The sequence below is a fragment of the Leptopilina boulardi genome, unplaced genomic scaffold (assembly GCF_019393585.1).
Source record: "Leptopilina boulardi isolate dan_hultmark-lab unplaced genomic scaffold, ZJU_Lbou_2.1 LbouV2_195, whole genome shotgun sequence".
Lineage (NCBI taxonomy): Eukaryota > Metazoa > Arthropoda > Insecta > Hymenoptera > Figitidae > Leptopilina > Leptopilina boulardi.
In genome coordinates, this window is record NW_026137746.1 from 845,030 (window position 1) to 866,934 (window position 21,905).

General features: G+C 30.5%; 3 protein-coding genes across 3 annotated transcripts in view; 2 read left to right on the top strand and 1 right to left on the bottom strand.

Moving 5' to 3' along the window:
* LOC127278137 (protein unc-79 homolog) lies at window positions 1-8,434 on the top strand. Its single transcript, XM_051299696.1, has 10 exons — window positions 1-158; window positions 1,388-1,472; window positions 1,571-1,690; window positions 3,554-3,715; window positions 3,791-3,961; window positions 4,035-4,124; window positions 5,353-5,538; window positions 6,169-6,401; window positions 6,515-6,729; window positions 8,290-8,434. The coding sequence occupies exons 2-10, from the start codon at window positions 1,451-1,453 to the stop codon at window positions 8,432-8,434; spliced, it is 1,344 nt and encodes a 447-aa protein (XP_051155653.1). The 5' UTR covers window positions 1-158; window positions 1,388-1,450.
* Window positions 1-21,905, bottom strand: part of LOC127278136 (beta-1,4-mannosyltransferase egh) — a 282,071-nt gene that overhangs the window by 125,577 nt on the left and 134,589 nt on the right. The window lies entirely within an intron of this gene.
* LOC127278120 (protein unc-79 homolog) overlaps window positions 8,426-21,905 on the top strand; it is a 27,363-nt gene continuing 13,883 nt past the window's right edge. The window contains exons 1-22 of the mRNA XM_051299663.1: window positions 8,426-8,570; window positions 8,831-8,972; window positions 9,513-9,689; window positions 9,801-10,075; window positions 10,212-10,354; window positions 11,418-11,639; window positions 11,822-11,968; window positions 12,119-12,245; window positions 12,397-12,566; window positions 12,810-12,958; window positions 14,159-14,498; window positions 14,845-15,046; window positions 15,187-15,381; window positions 16,667-16,738; window positions 16,999-17,147; window positions 17,297-17,418; window positions 17,686-17,917; window positions 18,053-18,194; window positions 18,392-18,545; window positions 19,787-20,060; window positions 20,198-20,400; window positions 20,507-20,799. Coding sequence (XP_051155620.1) covers window positions 8,495-8,570; window positions 8,831-8,972; window positions 9,513-9,689; window positions 9,801-10,075; window positions 10,212-10,354; window positions 11,418-11,639; window positions 11,822-11,968; window positions 12,119-12,245; window positions 12,397-12,566; window positions 12,810-12,958; window positions 14,159-14,498; window positions 14,845-15,046; window positions 15,187-15,381; window positions 16,667-16,738; window positions 16,999-17,147; window positions 17,297-17,418; window positions 17,686-17,917; window positions 18,053-18,194; window positions 18,392-18,545; window positions 19,787-20,060; window positions 20,198-20,400; window positions 20,507-20,799 — 4,006 coding nt within the window. The 5' untranslated portion in view covers window positions 8,426-8,494. The remainder of the gene's footprint in view (window positions 8,571-8,830; window positions 8,973-9,512; window positions 9,690-9,800; window positions 10,076-10,211; window positions 10,355-11,417; window positions 11,640-11,821; window positions 11,969-12,118; window positions 12,246-12,396; window positions 12,567-12,809; window positions 12,959-14,158; window positions 14,499-14,844; window positions 15,047-15,186; window positions 15,382-16,666; window positions 16,739-16,998; window positions 17,148-17,296; window positions 17,419-17,685; window positions 17,918-18,052; window positions 18,195-18,391; window positions 18,546-19,786; window positions 20,061-20,197; window positions 20,401-20,506; window positions 20,800-21,905) is intronic.

A 21,905-nucleotide genomic window follows, 5' to 3' on the forward strand; every position in this document is an offset into this window, starting at 1 on the left:
TACAACAAATCTTGTCCTTAAGAGAGTAATATTAAATAGTTTTTGAGGGTGATGATATATAGTGTGAATTTGGTGATTCGCCATCCACAGTGGGTCAATACTGCGTGCGCATTCCATCCTTGTGCGATTGCGAAGAGCAGTATGGACCAGAAGTAGAGGTAAAGAATAATAGTTTCTTAATTTTTTTTTAACATCATCATAAAACATTGTCAAAATAAATTATTTAAATATATTTTATTAAAAATAAAAATATGACAGTTAAAAATTATATCAATGTCATTTTTAATAGTAAACAAACAATAATAGGTTATGAATTTTAAGAAAAAATCTTAGTAAACAAATCTGACGGTAAGTTTTATTCATATTTTTAATTTGTATTTTTGATATATTTTATTCAGATTCACTAATTAATAACAAGTAAAATTAACAATATAAATCGTTGAGTAAAAAATTAAAACTAAAATTTCATTTAAATATATAAAATTTTTAATATATTTTATAAAAATAACATTTTTTTTTAAACAAAATGGAAAGAAAAAATTTAGCTTAGCTGTATTTAAAACATTTAATACAAAAGTTTATGTCTTAATTTTTTTTTATTTCTTAAAATATTTTTGCAATATTGAATTATTTTTTTCTTATGTTTGAATTCAAAGATTATTATATAAGACTAATTTATCGATAAAAGGGGTTGAGTTATTAAAATTAACGTTATTTTTGTTACATATGTCGATTTATTTTATAAAATAGCAATTTTTCGTTAAAAATTACACTGTTTTAAAAGTTTTTCTATTTAAATCGTAATAAAATATTCTTGACTATATTTAAAAATTTTAAAATTACATTTTAATAATATGAGTCAAAATTTCTGAAGTGAACTCGAATTAAAAATGTACTGTATTTGCTTGGAAATATAGAAAATTAAAACATTATTATGAGTTGAAAAACTGCCTCAAAGGATTTTTCAAAAAAAAATTAAATTTCACATAGTTATAAACAATTGAAGTTTTTTGTAGTTTTAAGTTAAAAAATGAATAGAGTGGAGTTTCCTATAAGAGTTTTATAACTATATGAGAAATTTAATTTTTTGTAAAATACTTTGAGGCAGTTTTTCAACTCATAATAATGTTTTAATTTTCTATATTTCCAAGCAAATACAGTATACATCTTTAATTTGGGTGATCCACTTTAGGAATTTTGGCTCAATACTATTGAAAAAAAAATAATTTCAAATAATAAAATTTAATAAATATAAATACTTACTATTCTTGTAAAGTCATATTTAGAGGAAATTGAAGAATGTAATTTTGTTAATTTACAATAAAAAGAGTTGACAAAATTTCATTAATCTCATTATAAGGAATTAAAAGTATATTTTGTTTTACAGATTCATAAAGCCGTTATAAAAAGCATTGACTACTTCTGACGTCAATTATCAAAACAATAAAAAATGGGAACGAAATTTGCTGCATGTAAGTAACACACATAAATGCTCTGCTTTGGATAAAAATTAGTTGAATCTTCTATATAAGATTTTATTTAAGTTTCAAATTATACTAATTACTTATAGATACTCTGAAGCTGACATGCTTGCACGAGTATTACCAAAGACTTTTATATGGAAGTTTACCTATTCCAAGTGGGTTTGATATGGCAAATACAATTAAATTTTTCTCACAAACACTCTTAGGTAAGTAATATTGTTTTACAGAGAGAGTTCTAGATTAAAAAATTTAATTTCTTTTTGCTATTTCCTTGCTCCGAAGCAGAAGTGGGCCGGATGTTACTGAAATAGTTTCATCATCAGTTTCTATGCAAAATAAAGAATTGATCTACAATATTGCACTGAAAAAATTTTAGTGCAACAACTGCCCCAAACGAAAAATTTCTACATTCAGTTAATATCATTCATATAAAAACGCATGGCAAATATTAAGTATGAAGTTAATTGAATATAGAAATTTTTCGTTAGGAGTAGCTGCTGCACCAACATTTTTTCAGTGTGGTAATAGTACCATTGAAGCAGTGAAAATGCATTCTTCTACTTGATCAGGATTACCATTTTTTTGTTTGTTTCATTTCATAAGATTCTTTTTTAATCTATTTCTACCTGATTATTACAAAACCCTTCAAAAACACCTATGGGACGTTCCACGTCAGACGGAGACAAAGCTTTGTCCAAAATTGTACGCAATATAAATAAACGTCCCTATCGATGGTTGTCCTCTACCAACAGTGTTGTAAATTATATAAAGTAATGAGAAATATATAATTATATGGAAAGCAAAGACGTTTACGGTACAGGGGAGGGATACCCTAGTGCTGGCGCTGCTGGAGGTGAGCAAGTTGGCTTCCCAGCGTTGAAATCCAGTGACAACAGTGCTGCAGTATTGGACACCTTGGGTGCTGCGGCATTCAATGCCACAAAGAGGATGGACCATGGAAACTCCCAGTTTCTTAAAGTTCTTCAGGTCCGTTTGGAAGCACTTGAAAATAGAAGAGTGTTTCGTGTGTCAGCAACGGAAGAAGTTTTATCACGTCTGATCTAGACAACGAGACAATTGAAGAAAAACGTGAGAAGTGTTTAGAGTTTAGACAGGAGTGAGCTGAGTGTTTTTAGAGGATCGAAGAGGAGATCGTCAAGATGGTAAAGGTCTTGCGAAGTCCAGAAGAATGTCAACATGACTATTAAGGACGGACTTAAGACTCTTCAGGATCTTGTCAGTGAGGCGAAGATAAAGCACGCCCTAGCAGATGTCATAAAGATTGCAAAGGTGACGGTAACCTCAAATCCTAAGCAACATTAGCCTCACGCAGGTTGTAGGCGCTAGGCCTACTAGAAAGGGAGATCTCCTGATTAAAATTGGAGGAGACTCCAATAACGAGGCATACACCGCTAAGGTCACCAAAGCGGTTGGAAGCATGAGAAAGGTGCAGACCGTTGATCGACAAGTCACACTGAAGATCCGCGACATGGATTGCCTTACCCAGGAAAAGAAGGTCCAGCAGGCGTTGACAGAAGTGCTCCAGAGGTCAGGAAGCAGGAAGATGATGGTTGTAGGACCCAACCGACGAGGAACGAAGCTCGCGGTTGTAGTCATCGGCCCAGAAGAGGCAGATAGGCTGGAGAAGGTGGGACGCATAAGGATTGGCTTTATGTGTTGCCCAATCAAAAGAAGGGTGATGGGCTACGGTGCCTGGCCTACGGCTACAAACACTGATTTTTATTTACAAAGTGTTATATAGTCAGAACCCCGAGGAGGATAATTATTAGAATTCAAGAAAATACAATACTTTAATAAACGCTTTTGTATCTTTTCTATGAGGCGTAAGTCCTTATTAAAGTGCGCATCCCAAACAAGTCGATTTGCTTCTAACTTAGAGGTTAAACAATATATTTAAAACTAGTCCATAAAGAACCTGCTTAAATATAAGTAAATAGTCTTCACACATACAGATTTATACGAACATGTTACATGGATTGGATAATTATTTTATAAGAATTAGTACTAATAATGAACATAATAAAATAACAGTAATGTTTGTCTTCCAGGCCTATTAAAAGAAGTACGGGATTCACCTCTAGAAATGATGCAATCACAAGCTCTTGATAATGAGAGAATGGCAATGTATCCCAGTCTAGATTACAAACAGCTCTATAACGCCTTAACGCAGTTAATGGATGTTGTTCCTTTGGTACACATTGGATTACATGGTGAGTATTTAAACTTCTATAATAAATTTTGAATAAGTTAATAAAAGAAACTAGTTAATTTAAATTTCTTTTCAGCATTTGGGCAAGCTATATTACAGTGTCTCGCTTGTCTATTACCATTTTTGGAAAATGACTTGATTGATAATGTACCATATTTGACTGCGAGTGCTGTTGCTGTCTTTCCAGTTGAATTACATCAAGAAATCATCAATTATCTTTGTTATTACATTCTTCCTTTCACACTTAGTAAGTGCTTTTTTAAATATTTTAACATAAGATAACTAATTCAATCTAAGATTTTTTATTTATTATATTAAAGCAAGAAAAACTGAAGATGGTTCAGAGAACTATGCAAGTCAGTCCGTATCAACAGTAATCATGATGGTTCTACAATATTCCAATAATTCTGGTAAGAATATAAATTTCTATGAATAACTTTATCACCAGTAAATAAATCTTCGTTTATCGATATGTAGTAGCTTTAGACATTTATTTTATGTTATTCACAAAAAAATCATTTTCATTCATTTCCTCCCGACTGATACTTTGTCAGATGATAGTTCACATCATAATGTATAGACAAATAAAAACGTCAGCTGGCTGTAAAGTGGTGGATTATACGTTAGCCAGTCACCCGAACATGTAAAAAAATATTTTTTCAGGGATTTCCTCTCACTTGAAACTCACTCAGATAATAATTTACATCATAATTTAATGAAATAAAATCGTCATCTGGTAGAATGAATAGTGCGCGTGAGGAGCCGGGCATCAGAATGATCGCTTATTTACATACGTTATTTGATACAATTTTCCACATTTCTCTTCGCGTTATTCACGCGTTAGTGCCTTTCGTAATTCTAATTCCACAGATTGGAATCAGCGTTCGTGTTCTGAAGACAATGAAAAACGAACTTATTCACAAGACTCAAAAGATCGAAGTGTAAAAGAAACGATAGTCATTCCAGGAAAGACTATCGCATTCTGTGTAGAAAAAAATGTTCTGGAACGTCTAGACTCAAACCTGGCGCAATCTAAAAAGCGTCTACCATCGCTAGTCTAGAAGGTCTAGCTTGTCCCAGTTCTGATGCTAATCAGCCACTAGTCAGAACCTGAATTTGGTGCTGGCCAGAAGGTCTCGGCAACACGTAAAGTTTCAAGACACAACTGCAACAATTATTTCACAAATTATTATTGGCAGGGAGTAAATGACAGACCTAAATCTGTTGCTAGCTTCTGGACTATTTGTCGATAATTGGTTTTAATAATCGGAAATTTACTAACAGTATACGTCGTCAAATTCGCTATCCTAACGATGAGATACCTCCGCAACACGAACACTCATATAATATAAAATTTAGATTTATCGATAGTCGACACTCTTTTCAATGGTTGATCTAGGAATGGATTTTTCCATCGAACATGCGTTCTGCCGGCGAAAATCGTTGCGCACGCTTTGTTGCCATGACAACATTCAGAGATCAATCATTAACAAAATTCGCCCCAGTTTTTTAATTTCAGTCGACTATAGGAAAAGTTTTGTTTAATATTTTAAAATCATATTTTCTGTTTCATGTTTTATTCTTATAGAATTCAGATAAAACAGACATGAAAAAATATCTGAATTAATATTTTTGCAGCTCATCACTGTCAGATTCTTGAATGTGTAATGACATTTAAACGAGAAATAATAAAAGACATTTTATGTGTCGTTGCATATGGCACATCATATGCAAGAATATCTGCGGCTAAATTACTGATATATTACTGGCCTACTGTTAATCAAAACTTATTTGATCGCCGCGCACTATTATTAAAATATGCAGGTATAAATTTTTATTTATATATTTTTGAATTAATACCGGGAAAGAAAACTTCCTTTAAAAATGAGTATTGAAAAATTTTACTTCCTAAGAATTCCTTTTTATTCAATTTTTGTTTATTTCTCCATGAGGAATTGGAAGAATAAAATCTGTATACCTTCGAGTAAAATAGTAATTCAGATGAATTAAAGTGAATTAACTTTTTTAGCCAGTTTCATTTCGTACCAATGAATTGTCATCGATTGAGAATTCAAAGAAAATGATCGACTCGTCTAATGAATTTGTGTTGACGAACTGAAAAAAAATTAAAGCTCAAAAGTTTCTTCATTGAATTAGTACGAATAGAGAGTTTGAAAGTTGAATACTGTTTTGTCGAATTCAGAAGAATTGCAGTAGAGCTTTCATTCGAATTTGTCGCTAAGCGGGATTCACTGAAGGCAAGCTTGTATTCATTTCAATTCAACGGAATTAGTTTTCATTTACTGGGTTTCTATATGTCATCAGAAATTAAATGGTGAAATTGTCCTATAATTTTTAAAGCAAGTTTTCTTACTCTTTTTATAATCTTTTGATTTAGAATTAGCTTTACAAGAAGGAAATATTGAACTAAATTTTGTATTGATCATATTGCAGATGATTTAGAACCTTTTGCCTGTCAAAGAGATTTGTGTCCAAATGCAGGCAGTGTGGAGGCAGGAAAAGTCTGCTACGATCATCGTACATCTATTACGTTTGCAAACGAATCACCACCACCATTATATCTTTGCATCGAATGTGCTAATGAAATACATCGTGAACACTCAAATTTAATATTCCATGATGTATTACATCGCATGCAACAAGTGTCTACTACATGTGAAAATAAAGTAAGCAGATGTGATAAGCATATAAACTATAATTCTCTTATAATTAATACAATATAAAATTATTTATCTTTAATAATTATTTCATTAACAAGTGATTTTTCTTCAATTCACAGAACTGCAGAGCAAATGATAAATCAGCTATAAGCGTGTGTTTTTCTACAGAATGTGCAAGTTATAATGGAAATCATCCAATACGATATTGTGTACAATGTCACAATATTCGACATAATAATAGAAGGGGCAATGATCATATTTATCATACAGCATTACCTCAAATTTCAAAAATGGATCGTCAAACACAGACTTATATGGTACAAGCAATAATTAGGTATTATACAAAACTTAATATTTTTTTAATCATATATTTTTTGCAGTTTTTAGTCATTTGACAGATATTTCAGAAAATTTTACAGATGTCTTAGGAATATCCATTGGATATCCAAAAGTTAGAAAATCTTTAAGGTGTCCTAACGATATTCTTAGGACATCTAAGGGATATTTAAATTTTAATGATTGGGCTACTAAGAGTGTTGATTATTAAGATCAAAAACAATAAACTCAAACATTTATTATATTACATCTCATTACTGGGTCATTCTCATTCTTTTCGGTGTTCTCCCTACCCTACCGAAAGAGTGGTACTGAATTGGACTTGGCTTGAGTTCCACTTCAGTACCAGTACCTGATAACCCATAAGAAGACATTTTAAAGTACTTTAACAATAGTTTTAAAGGTATATTAGATCAACAAAACGTCTCTCACGATATGCGTGTAAAACAGCAAAAAAAAACATATAGTAGTCTGTAGAAAATTTCCGTTAAGTTTGCAAATTATATTGCAATCCCTCCTTGAACAATAGACCCCTAGGTCCTTTGTTGAAGGATTATAATTTTAAACCGAGTTTTATTGCTTGGAAATAAATCCATGAAAAACAAATATAATATTGAAATAAATATAAAGTATTAGTTTAAACATATTGAAAAAGCTAGTTGATACTGAGCCCTCACTTCCAATTTCGCAGTACCTCCCTTCCGGTAGGGTATTGTAAATTCCCGTATAAGATGAGTTATGGTTTCTTATATGAGATACTACATATGAAATTTTACGAGAATCCTATATGAAAATCATGAGAAAAATCTCATAAGTGTCCATATAGAATTCTATATGAGATCTCACATAGGATCCTACATGGAAAAATGTAGCAGTTATTTAAAAAAAAGACATATTTTTGGGTTTAAACATAAAATATTTTTAGTTACGACGGTGAATAGGTTTCTCCTATTAAGTATTTCATTAACCTAATTATATCTGAAAAGGTAGAAATTTTATTGTCCAACGGTCAAATTTGTATGTACGAAACTCGTACAAATATTTTCGTGCATGGTTTCTGAAAAAAATGGATCGCCTCTCGCTGCTGGGGTATGATCCCAGAACCTTCTTATTGCCGGTAAGATGCTCTACCAATTGAGCTACAGAGAGACCCGATTCCACTCAATTACCATCCTCACTAAATAAAATATTTTTGCTTTATAAAAAATTAACTCAAAATTTTGTCCGATTTTGCGTATCTCTTACCGTTTTTGAGATATTCCCAAATTTTATTTTTCAAATTTCGACCTCATATGGGTATTAACAGTAGGGCTCCATTTTATTAAATAACTTTTCGGCAACTCTCAAAACAATTAAACTTTTGTGCTTGACCACAGTGTGGTCTCGCCATTTTTGTTCATTGTATACTACATTTGTGTTTCAAAATAAAGTGTGAAAATTAAGTGAATTTTGCGCATAATTGAATTATTTCCTGCATCCACTTCTGATTAAAAAATTAAGTACAAATCACAAACAAACACCTATCTAAAATATTTCTTATCAAATTTCTTTGTTTCAGTTTGCTTAAAGAATCTGAGCCATGCAGTGCAGATAGTAATAAAGATAATTCAGACTTTAGTAACAGTAAATCTAACGTGATATTTTCAGGAGTATCAGTAACTCCTCAGTTACTTTTACAGGATAAAATAACGTTAGAAGATTGACAGTTACTTGGTCGTTATGGTGTATGGTTATTAGTAACGCTATGTACACCCACAAAAGAGATGCCTGATGAAATTTTAGGTCGTTTACTTTCAATGTTATTTCACTGGTTTCATGCTACAGCATACTCATTTGATGGTAGGTAGACATTTACAATTTTATCAAAAATACTCTTGATTTTAATTCCTAAATTTTATTTCCCTGAGAAGAATATTCAACAAATGTTTTTCATTACATGAACCTATAGATAGAGCACAAAAACAACAATTTCTTTAAGATACTCTTTATTTCAAGAAATTGATTTTTTAATATAGGACATAAGGTGTAAAATACTAGCGATCACAATATAAAACTTTCAGGACTTGTAAATTATATAAATATTTATTGTCAATTTACAGGACAAATTGAATGTACACTTGAAAAGTTAAAAACAGAATACGTTTGTAATTGGCTACTGGAAGTTATGAAAACACATTATCAAGTACTTGTCTCATGTTTGCTACCTCATCCAGCGGATTATGTGCGAATTGGTGGACATTGGTGAGTCTATATTTTCTTTACGATTCGATATAAGTCATATTAGTCTGGATGAAAAATTTGAAATTAATATGTATAAAATTAGCAGTCGCAGTCTGAACAAAAATCTTAATTAGAAAGGAGTCCCTTATTAGTCAGCACTTTTGTGTAACGAATCCGGATTTAATCTAAAATTTTAATTGAATATCTGTGTGTAAAAAATCTGGTATTAGTCCACAACAATGATAATTTTATGTACATATAAATTCCGGACTAATTTCGGATTGAGATTTTATACCATATTAAAACCGAATTGTTGCTGACTAATATCAGCGAATTAAGTTATTAATTTCATATTGAATTTAATTACCGAAAACTAGAAAGAGACGCTTTTAAATTTAAATTAAATGTTACCGACTATGAATTATACTTTCTCAGACGTGACACTGATGCTGAATAATTTAAGTCACGATAAAGTATTACGAAAATCAATTAACAAGTTATTGTTAACTTCAATAATAAAAAATTTATATATAATAAGAAGTTCTGTTACAATTGCTACAGGGAAAGTTTGACCTCAAGAATTCCACATTTGAAAGATGGTCTGAACAGACTGTTTTGTTTAGTGCCTTACGAAGTAATTACTTCGGAAATTTGGGATTATGTCATGCCGCATTGGATGGAAGCAATGGTGCATGACGTACCAGAAAAACATCTATTGGAACTGAAAATAATTCTTTGGTAATATATTTATTCATAAGGTTCAAAAAATAGTTTTTTTAGGTAAAAATCACATTTATCAATTTTCTAGAATTGAATATGATTATTAATAATTGCATGTTTATATTTTAGTAAAATGTTGGATCCAGATATGAGTCCTTTAGGATTTGATACTACAAAAATGTATAACTTTATTGCACAAAGATTTATTAATGTCAGTGCAATGGTACAAGAACAAGCCCTAAAATGGTTACAAACTTTAACTATGCTGGAAATAATAATACCCTTGAATCTTTTATATTCAATGTTTAAAGATGGAATTGAGGCAATGCAACAGACAAATAAAACAAGCCTTTCTAATGAAAATCTAATGAAAATAATACAAAATGATAACGGATACCATTCATGTAAGTATTTGTGTTGAATTTTATTTATTGTATATCAGTATCGAATCTTTGAAATTGAAAATAATCAAAACATTGTATACTGTTTTAGAAACTTCAATCGATAACTTTTTCCTATATATATATAATAATATTTCAGGTGGTATGATGGAAAATGATTCAGAAAAATCAACACCAATCTCAGATGATATTATTCCAACTCAAGTTTATGTTGAATTTCAAGTTGACTCGGAATTAAATCTGTCGTGTTGTGTTTTGATGCTGGATGCTTTATTAAAACAAGTGAGTTATATTTCAATGTTACATACGCAAAAATTAATTATTTTTAATATTATTGTATCAAGTAATTTAGAAAAGTTTTTGTTCAAAATTATTATCTATTTAATTGAATTTATTTAGTTTATTTTTGCGTTCAGAGGTACAATTAGTGTATCTTAAGATACGCCTACGAAAAATCATTCCTCCCAAGGGCTGGGCCTGAAGGACCCAATGACATCTTTCTTTTAGATAAGTTTTTCTATTTTGTTTCACAATAATTCCAATCATTTATCTTTTTAACTTTCCACTTTAAAAAAATATTCATCCCTAAATTTGCGCCCGTCTTAAAAATTTTAAAATGGATAGCAATATAAAAACTAAAGACTCTAATGAACAAGTCAGTTCAGTTCTATTCTCTTAATCAATTTTTTCAATTACAAGTTCTTTTAACTATTTTCAAGTTTCAGGTTCATTCTTCTAAATTATTCAATTTCTAATTATTTCTTCAGTGCTTAGACAGTTCTTTTCAAAATATTAAAATTTTTCCAAGTTTTAGATCAAGATATTATTCTTTATACCAAGGGTTCAAGGTTTCTATTCAAACGAATTTTCAACCATATTCATCAAATATAAATGAATTGAAGAAATAAGTAATTTTATTGTATATTAATTACTTTTCAAGAGAATCCAAACCATTTTTTTTCAAAAGTCCGCCATATTGTATCCGACATTTTGCATTTTTGAAAATCGATTTCAAACTCGTAATTAGCGACCCCGAAAACCCCCGAGTAACGATTTTCGAGTAGATCCGATGAATTTTTTACATTTACGTTCGCCATATTGGATCCGCCATTTTGAATTTTTGAAAATCAATCTCATATTTGTAATCAGCGACTCCAGATATCCCGGAGTAACGATTTTCGAATGGTTAATGAACTAATAGTTAGAGGGACAATCATACAGCAGGACGTTAACTTATATTATTCGTAAAGTGCAAACTTGTACTCTAGATATTATTGAGAAACATTTGAATTTCCCTACTTAAAAACCGATTGTGACAGTTGAAACGTAAAATTTAATGTTGCAGATAGAACTCCAAGATATTGATAAAAACGCTGGAATTTATAGCAGCACGTGTCGTGAATCTTGTTATTTGATGAAATTGATAATGGAGACAAGTTGGAGCAATAACCATACATGCCTTACAACCTCTGAATGCACGTTTTGCGAGTCAAAGATAGTATGGTATCAATTGTGTTTGCAACTACTTACTTATTTAGCACCATCAAATTTAGCACATCCACCTGATGTAAGTGATTACTCTATATATTTAGAAATTCTTATAATTAACAAAACAAATGCAAATTTGTTAGTCATGTGATGAATTAATTTTGGGAGATACGTACCACTGAGTGTTTCTCTAAAAATTGAAATTTTTTTTATAAAAATATAAATTTTAATTAAAAGAACCTACTTTTCATTATTGCACAGGTAATAAATGATGATCTTGCGGATGACAATGGGCGTCGAAATTCCTCTGAAGGAATAAAAAAATGTGATTTGAAATCTGATGTTGGAATAAATATGCCAACTCCAGAAACTCATTCTGTTGGAGGTGTTCTTGTTCACATGCCACACGTAAATATACATTTATTTTATTAATTAATCACACAAGTCTGCAAAAAATTTTTTTTCGTTGTCTAAGATTTACAAGTCATTTCCCGCAGCATATATAACATATTTCCGCTAAATATTAAATATTTTGTGAATTTAAATTAATTTTGACAGTTTTTTGAGCAAATTATGACTGCTACAGTTGAAACAGTATCAGAGCAATTAGATCTCACAACAATAATTCCAACGGAAAAAATTGACACGACCCTACCAGGTGCTGCATTAACGAGAAAAGATAATGGTTTGTTTAACTTATTTAAAATAATCCTCTTTTACTCGATTAAATTATGAAAGTGTTTCCTTACCTGCGAGTAAGCATGTTAAAAAATTTGATGCGATTAAAGAAGAGTTAAATATTAATTTTTATATTATTATATGTTTAAATGTTATAGGAACAGATGCAGCAAATAAAAGCAAATTGCAGACATATGTAAACGAAGAACACTCCTCAAATAATGAAGAGCAAAATACAGATGATTTTTGGCAAACAACTGTTGGAGAATTCCAGTTTACTATTGCCGATCTGCCAGAGCAATTGCAGTACATTTATAAACTCCTGAAGGTACTTTTAGTTTAAATAAAGTAATAAAATTAAAACATTTTACACACGTTTATGTAGTAGGATTTTTTTTGGAGCTAACAAATGACCATTGATTCTATCACACCTGTATTTAGTTACTACTTTCACTAACTATTACTAATTTTAATGCAAAATGAAAAAATTTTATCCCTTAACAAAACAGCTTGGAAAAATCCTCAGCAATTTCAATTTTTGTGCATAACATGCTAACATATTGTTTTGCAGGAAATCAATGAAGTTCAAAATTCAGATATTATTTATTACATGTTACAATGCCTAAGTATTATGTGCCTATATGGAGACGCATTGACATTGGCAGCGAAGGATCATCAAGAGTTTTTTATATGGTGCCAGGAAAGTCTTCTGATAAAAAAGTAAGTTTAATTTGTCATACATATATTATTGGAGGAATTTTTTATAGTTAAAGGATTTCTCATCAGTGGATGCCTCATTGAATGGTTCATATAATATGAGCTTTCAAATTCATGAGTTTATGCAATTAATTTAATATGTAACGGAAAAACATTTCTTAACGTTATTTTGAGAAATAAATAATCAAATATCCTAGGATATGTGTAAAATTACCGAGTCCGTTCCTCACTCTCTGTCTGTACGTCATATTGTTCGTGTGGAGTATATCTCTTATGTGAAACTGTATTTTATAAATCATTATATTCCTTAAATATTCTGATCAATCAAATATTTGACTATTTTATTGGAAGATCGAAATTTATTTGGAAATATTTTATTTGATTGTTTCATCGCATTATTGGAAAAGAATCGATATTTGATCATTATCATTATTTTAATTTTGTGGGTTTATCAACTTCTCTCCCTGTGATCTTTAAAGTCTTTTGTTAATTTTAATTAATTAACTGGCATCCGCGTGCAAATGAATTATATCTTTATTTTATCGTCAAATAGAGCCCCAGCAACTCTGATTCCGGTCGCGCTGGGTGTGGAATAATTTTATATATTTCTTGTGAATTTTAATCATTTGTTTTTAATTAATTATTTTTCTTTAAAATAGAAATTATTCCCTTTCTATTATAATAATATATTTATTTTTTTAAATTTAACTAATCTGTGATCTATTCGAAAATTCGTGTATTTTCAATTCCATTTTGAATGTATTATATTTTCTTTTATTAAATGTTTGTATTTGTTATGATCAGAAATTATTTTTAATTTTATTATAAATAATTCCAAACCATATCAATACAATTATTTATACTCTTTTCGGAATAGTAGGATTGGGTCCGATTTTTCAACTATTTAATTTCAGCCCGTTTCTTTTCCTTTTTTTTCCCACATTTGGATGAGGAAATTTTGGTTGTAAATAATTGATACCGCACTGATTTTAATTTAAATGTTTATTTATTTAATATTTAAAAAAATGTGTATTTCCCTGTATAAAATTTCCCCCAAAAAAATAATTCGTTGATACCGTACAATTTTCTTCGGATTTAATAATAAATCTAAAATAAAATAATTAATTTCATTCTGGGTCGTAATATTAGTGGTTATATTTTGCTAAAACTAGTTCTCAAATATATAAACCGTTTTTATTTTAGCTTGTGGGATCTATTAAGTGCTGAGCATTCTCACATTGCACAAGTTTCAGTACCTCTCTTACTTCACTGTATATCACTACCTCATGGAGTCGATACATTTTGGAGACTTATGCAGGACCAATTTCAAGATTCAAACTGGCGCATTCGATTTACAGCAGTTGAACGCGTTACTCTAATAGCAAGATTTATGGACTCTACACCTTTAAGAAATGTTACCAACCTGCAAGCGGTACTAGCAAGTGTATTTTGTTATTTAATTGCTAGTATGGACGATTCAAATGTATGTGTGGCGCAGCGAGCTACATTGAATATTGGAACAGTTCATGATACAGCAATTAGGGTGAGGAATTCTACCTTTCTTCTTTTTTTCTTCACCACACTCCTATGTTTTTTGCATTATTTGTGCTGTTTTATTAATTTAATAATAAGTTCAATCTCTAGCAAGAGAATAACGTAGTTCAAAATTTTTTTATCTATTCATGATGAGAAACAGTTCCAACAAGTTGTTCAAAACAATTTATTCAAAGATAGTTTGAACACGATTAGAGAAAATTTTTATTTCACCTTAATCTGAAATTCTTCGTACAGAGTTGGGCGAGAATAAAAATTTTCGATTAAGATAGCGCTATTTTTGATCATATTTCAATAATGATAAAATTAAATATTAAAAATTTTTATTCTTCCAGTCATTAATCTTCTGTCTTGAGACGCAATTTGATACTGTAATTGTGGATAGACCTATGATATTACAATCTATATATCAGCTGCATAACAGTTTAAGTGACAGGCGAGTTTTAACTTGGGAATTTTTTCTTAATAGATTTGATTCAATATTTCTCGAGGCACAAATTAATCTTGAAAAATCTGGAGAATTAACATATATTCGAGGTAAGAAAATTTTTTACAATTTACCTCTTGATTGACCAAAATATCCCAAAAAACTAGATGGTACAGGGGGGCGCCAAACAATGTTTGTATCACCGATACTGTCAATCGGATAAAAATCAAAATCCTTATTTACTTTACAGATCTCAAGAATACTGAGTACAATAATGAGGCATTTCTATTAAAGGTGCAAAGAGCTCAAGAAGCACTTTCACAGAATAGTGAAAACAATGCAAACTCATTAAAAACATTATGTGGAAGTTTTGGTTCAAAGTGGCCGTACAAACGCACAATGTCTGCTCCTGCATCTACAGTGCAACGACAGGAGACAAAGCAAGGTAAGTAGAGAGATACAATTATAATATGTTTATTAACCATTCGACTACCGAAAAATCACTAAAGTGATATAAATTGATAAATCAATTAAACCCACTTGAAATCGTTACTTGTTGATTTTCGTGGTCGCTAATTTACAAATCTGTAATTAAGTTTCAAAAATTAAAAATGGCGAATCCAATATAACGGATAATTTTTCGTAATTCTTAATATTTGTAAGATACGTTACTTGAGTTTTAGTTATCGCACATATCTGCCCATTGAATGTTTTTGATGTTTTTATTTCTTTTGCTTTTTATTTTCAGTATTTCTATTAAAACTTTTTAAACGCATATAATTTTGAGCATAAACCAATAAATTCATCCATAACTTGACAACAATATTCGTCTTTCATGAGATCTAAAACTTTTTTATTACCCAATGGTATTCCATAAACATTGGAGGATATTTTGAGGTGCCAAATTTTATAATATCTCTCTCTTCATACATTCTTAGAAATTAGAAATATTGATTTCATAGATGAAACTATCCGTATCGGTATACAATAATTTTGCCTTTTCGCCAAAATTTTTTGGAAAAAGAGTTGTCATTAATTTAGCAATTTTACACTTAGAGTAGGGTGGTACAAAGTGCCTTGGACATAAAGGTAAATCCTTATGAGAATTGTGTAATTCTACAGAATATTCCAAATCGACTTTGAGAATATAGTCAATTGATGAATCATCAGCTACATTGAAAAAGTCAATTTTTGAAATATCCTGTACCCATTTAAATTCTTCATGAAACAAAAATTCAGACACAGCTGCATCATACTGATTATTAATGTCCAAATACATTATATATTTTTTATGTTTGTAGAGATTAAATTTTAATTCCATAAATATATTATTGATTTTCGTATGTCTGTTAGAGTATTGTGAAACACCACCTCTGATACCGGACTCAATAAATAATAACATTTCATTATTTGTTAATAATTCCAATTTAATTTCTGTAAATTTCAACATTGCGTCAAAAGCAAGTCCTGGTGCTGTGTAGTAATGTAAAGGGTCTAGTTTATAGGTAGAAATGCAAGTTTTTCAAAAATCTTTAAAAATGTTAGCCAAGAGAAATACATCTGTTAGGGGTCACTATTTCAATATTGACTTTTCTGATATTTCCATGTGTCTAAGCATGAGTGTTAATATATTAACAGACTCGAGAATAATTTCCATATCGTATATATGGGTTATTTTTCATAATTTAATATATTTTTTCATTTTTAAATAACTCCAGCTTTTTTTACAGAAAAGGAAAAACTTTATAACAGACAGTACTCTGCGCCATCTCTTAAAAGAAAAAGTTCTCGATTTGGTATAGGTAAGTGTAACTCGCATTAACATCTAGGATTAAATGAAAATTTTTATTTCTCGAATAAAATATTATAGGTATTTTTAATTAGGTGTGCAATATTTTTTCTGTAATTAGTGTTTATAAAATTAAATTGCTATACCTAACTTTCAGTACGTGCACTGTGTGTACGGAACTCCTGGATCTGATATCAGATTCGAATTCAGTAATTCAATAAATTTTGAAACTTGAAATATTATCATTACAATATAACTATAATAAACTTACAGATGGACATGTTCATTCTCTACATATGATAGATGAAACAAGCAATTTACCTACATTTATTCACAAAATGTTGGAGCTTGAGGAAGCTGATACAGAAACATTGCATCTTTTAGTATTTTTGTTAATGCAGTTCTTATCTCGACAAGATCAAGTAAGTTTTTTTAATTGAACATGCTTATGAGTATTGCCATTAACTAAGGTAAATTCAGATTAAGTTTTATTGCTTTTAGCGTATAATTAAGCAGTATAGGGTTAGCTGATTTTTTTATATTAGTTTTAAATTATATTTGATATTTTCAGGCGTACCCAACTGAGGAAAAACCATTGTTTAAGACGCAAGGCATTGTCTTACGCCATTTATATCTACTTCTTGGTTACAATCAATTAGAAAGAAATTTTCACACTCAATCACAGAGATTAAGGTACGTGTAATATGTTTTAACCTCATATAAATTTGTTATGATTAAATGCTAATATTGTATCGGGAGATTAAGTTATCGCGTGAAAGCTTTACAAATATGATGAGCAACAATAGTTTAGATGCTGTTCTCATGTTTGAAAAAGAGGAAAATAGAAAATTTTTTTTTGTTCGGAAATGGCCAAAGTTACCAGTTTCTAAAAGTGACAAAAAAGTTTTTGAATATTTTTAATTCTTTTACTAAAATGTTTGTAAATATTTTTAATCTTAGAAACTCTTCCGTGTTCAATGTATTTATTACAAACTTACCGCAAGTTTTGGATCAAAATAATATTATGGGATGGGCTACAATTCCTCCGATATTAGCAATATTACGACATTGTCCATGTCCACCTCACAGTGTGCTGACTACGGAATATCAGCCTCCAATATATAGCCTTTGGTATTTAGAGCCTCATATTAGACGATCGTGGTTAATGTCATTACTTATAATTTTATATAAGGTAAGTTTCAATTTTTATCATAAATAGTAGATATAGCCCTGCCTATAGATTAAAAAGTTACGCAAAAGTTCAAGATGAGATTAAATAATTTTTACGTTCAATGTCGGATTTGGTAAACTTTTCCATATTTTTTAGTTTCAATATGGTCAGCAAGTGTGGTACTATCAGTTACAAGCATTAATAAAAATTGTGATAAATACATTAAATGGACAACATCATCAATGTAAAAGAATTCCAGGAATGGTTGTTATGGCTGGACCTCCATCTAGATCTAGAGGTAATCAATATTTTGTTCATAGAAAACATAAAATTAGTTGGATAGACGTTAAAGTTTTGATATAAAGCTTTCAGCCCTGGGCTACGAAACCCTTAATGTTTTATTACAAAATTTAACATCATTACAATTTTATAGATCTTCCTTTAAATAGTGCAATCTAATGTATTACTAAACACTGCATTTTAATGGTTTCATAGATGTTTCTCAACCTTCACTGGGCGAAGAACACGATTTCTTAAGCAATGAGTCTGAATTAATAGAAAGTGAAAGTAAACAATTTTTTGATAAGCCTGGAACAAACAATCGACGAAGTTCAAAAAGTCCTAACAAAATACATGGGATAGATTTAAGGTAAAGCAAACATTAAAAATTTAAATATTTTGTACGTTTTTTATTATTGTTATATTATTTTTAAACAATCTTTCTGGCCTATTTATTCTTCGTTTGTGCTATAGTCTTCTTGAAATCCTCAAGGGCCGTCCTTATGACTCCGCATCCTCTGCTGTCTGCGATATGGCTAATGTTCGCCTTATCACCATACTTTTCTTTACATAAGAATCAGCTTGGGCTTTTACTGCTTCCAATCGCCTTGGTGACCTTAGAGGTGAATACCTTCTATTGAAGTCCTCTTCCGATTTTGATCAGGAGAAATGCCATGCCCCAACGACCTGCGTGTGTCTGAAGTTCTGATTCACTTCCCTCCGAAATTTGCTATATACGTCCGCATACGTTGTTCCTGTTGCGACTCGGATCACCATTGTAGATCTACTCGTCGCTTTCTTTTTTCTGGTTTGCTTAGGATTCGGTGCTACCGTCACCTTCGCAATCTTTTTGAAAAGAGGTGCCTCATATTGTTTTTTCTTTGTCGACTCGGAGTCAGTCCTCTATGGACTGCCAGAGCCTTTTCTTCGTTCTTTCTGCCACCAAGTTTGCTATCTCCATTACCTGCTATGGCGTGCTTTGTTTTCACCTCACTGACAAGATCCTAAAAAAGTAAAAAGTCTTAACTACGTAATTAATAGTCATGTTAGCATTCTTTTGGACTTCGCAAGACTTTATCATTTTGGCGATCATCTGAAGACACACAGCTTCCACCTGTCTAACCTTTAAGTACTTCTCGCGTTCTTCTTCGATTGTCTCGTTGTCTAGGTCAGATGGAATCAAACTTCTTCCGTTACTGGCAATAGAAACGCTTGAAGCGCTTCCACTTCAACTTCTAAGTCTTACAAACAATTATTTCGATATTGATTCCTAATTATTAATCTTTGAATCCTGAAATCATTAATGCTTCTATATAGTTGTTGCTTATGAACTTTTATTCCTTCAATAAATAATTTTCCCAGTCTATCAAATAAAATTCCACTCTACATTATTTCCAAGTTATTGAATGTGAATCCAGACTTGAATATAGCTAATTAAATAGAATACTGATAATAATATTTTAATAAATAAATAATTATTTTTTTAACAATATTTATATTATACTGGATAAATGCTTCATAGTGACAATTCCACCTATCATTTATTACAGTAGTTTTGAATTTTAATATTTTAAACAAATTTGAAAATAATCATTTAAATTTTACCTGTAGCCATTCTTGCAATGCCGATGACATAGAATCGGAATTAGCTGCAATACCTGAAAGTTTTCAGTCTGATAGTACGCTGCTTTATAGTAGTTGTGGCTCTCTGACAGAAGTAGAAGAAAGTATTTATAATTACAAAGGAAGAATATCAACATACAAATTTACTGTACCTGGTAGTTTTAAAAAGGAAAATACAACTTTAAATAATAATAGTATTAATGTTGAAGAGCATACAGAAAAAACGTATTACAAGGAAACAGAGGAATATAATAATCGCCAGGTAAAAATAGACTTTTTGTAAAAAATAACGCAATATAAATAATGTTTTTGTAACTTATTTAAAGAAAAATTGTGATTAGTCAAAGATGGTTTTGATAGTTATTTTTCTAATATTTCTAATATGTCTTATTATTACAGAAACCTACTGGAGCTTGTGGTGGTTTAAATTTAATATCTCAAAATACATCTTCAATTGTTCAAATCGGAATAAAAGAGTTAAATCAAAGAGTCAGTTCTAATAAAAAATTTGAAGTACAAAGAATGACAAATAGTAATAATAATAGTAATTTATTTTTAAAAGAGGTAAAAGGAGCTGCAATTGAATGTGATGAACATCAAAGGTACATAAATGTGATACTTATCTTCAATACTTTTTAGTTTAAATTAAATTAAAACTTAATATTTTTTTAGAACACCTAATAAAAAATATTGTTAAATTTTTTTTAGAACTAATACAAATGTGATTCCCGTTTCGGACTATAATGAAAATAATAGATTGCACTGTATAAAATCTAAAGAATCAGAAAGGAAAAAGGGACAACCATTTTGTATTAATGACTTAACACCTAAATCTCGAAGGGCCAACAGCGTGGAAAGCACAAATGTTAATAATATAAATCCAGATTATTCTCAAGTTAGTGGTTGTACAAAAGAACTACAATTGGAAGAAATTACTACCAACTTAATAACACCAAAACTGGAACGACTTCTTCCAGTTGGCATAATAGTGCCGGAAAAAGGTTAGTAAAACATTGTTACATTGTTTTGAAGTTGTTGTAGATAACATGGTTTTCCTAATAATCAGGGAGCAAAATTACTCGACGGATCCTAATTATGAAAATTAGCCAGGGTACCATGACTGAGTACAAAAAAGAAATGGGTCCTCTATCCATCTCCGCTACCGATTTCCGAATTAAAAATAAAGTCATTCATAGCCGACAATATGATAAATAAATATACCCAAACTATGAGGGAAGAGGGAGAAAAGGACTCAAAAAAAGAAAAACTTATGTCTAAAATCAAAATAAAAAGAAATAAGTTAAACAAAAATAATTTTAAAAAACCAATAGTAACGAAAATAAGAAAAGTAAACTTAAATGTTGATAAATATTTGTTTAAAAATAGAAAACAAAAAAATAATGTTGAAAAGGAAGAGGAACCTTTTCCTCTTTTTGTCCATATTAATGGAATAACTTATCCAAACATCATACGTTCGTATGATTATAAAGAATAAAAAAAGTTGAATTAAATTATATGTTTTTTTTATTTATTTTCTTTTCTCTTTCTATAGTATTTAAAATTCACAAATCTTATACCTCCAAGTTCTATTTAAAGAAGATTATGAAAGGAGATTTATTATACTATTCAACACCGGAGTAGAAAATGACGTTATGGTATATGATGTAGACGAGCATACGAGCGATTTCGAAGTTATTTTATGTAAAAAAAATCGAAATCTGCAGAAGGAGTTCAAGAGCGCTTCGAGTGCTTGATAGCGCTATAGGCTATTTTGTCTTTTACCGTGGTAACAATTGCGTACTTTTACGCTCACAGCCGCTCGAATGGCTGAAGATGAAGCCAATATTAATTTAGAAGGCCAATTATACGGTGCAAGCATCGCAGATTAACGTTGGAATCATTTTTAGGGTTTCGTGGCCCATGGCCGAAAGCCTTATAGTTTCACTTTGGCGTCCGTCTGTCCGTAGTATATTTTGGGGCACCACAGCTCCCAAAATCAAATTTTAGGGCACAGATCCCAAATTAAAATTTTGGGGCACCACAGATCCTAAATTCAAATTTTGGGGCCCCACAGATCCCAAAATAAACTTTTGGGGCACCACAGATC

What these genes read in the sequence shown, in the direction of transcription:
- LOC127278137 (XM_051299696.1), top strand. Translation starts at nt 1,451, where the DNA reads ATGGGAACGAAATTTGCTGCAT. An exon ending in ACTATTATTAAAATATGCAG is followed by an intron (nt 5,539 to 6,168) that starts GTATAAATTTTT and finishes ATCATATTGCAG; the next exon opens with ATGATTTAGAACCTTTTGCC. An exon ending in ATGGTACAAGCAATAATTAG is followed by an intron (nt 6,730 to 8,289) that starts GTATTATACAAA and finishes TCTTTGTTTCAG; the next exon opens with TTTGCTTAAAGAATCTGAGC.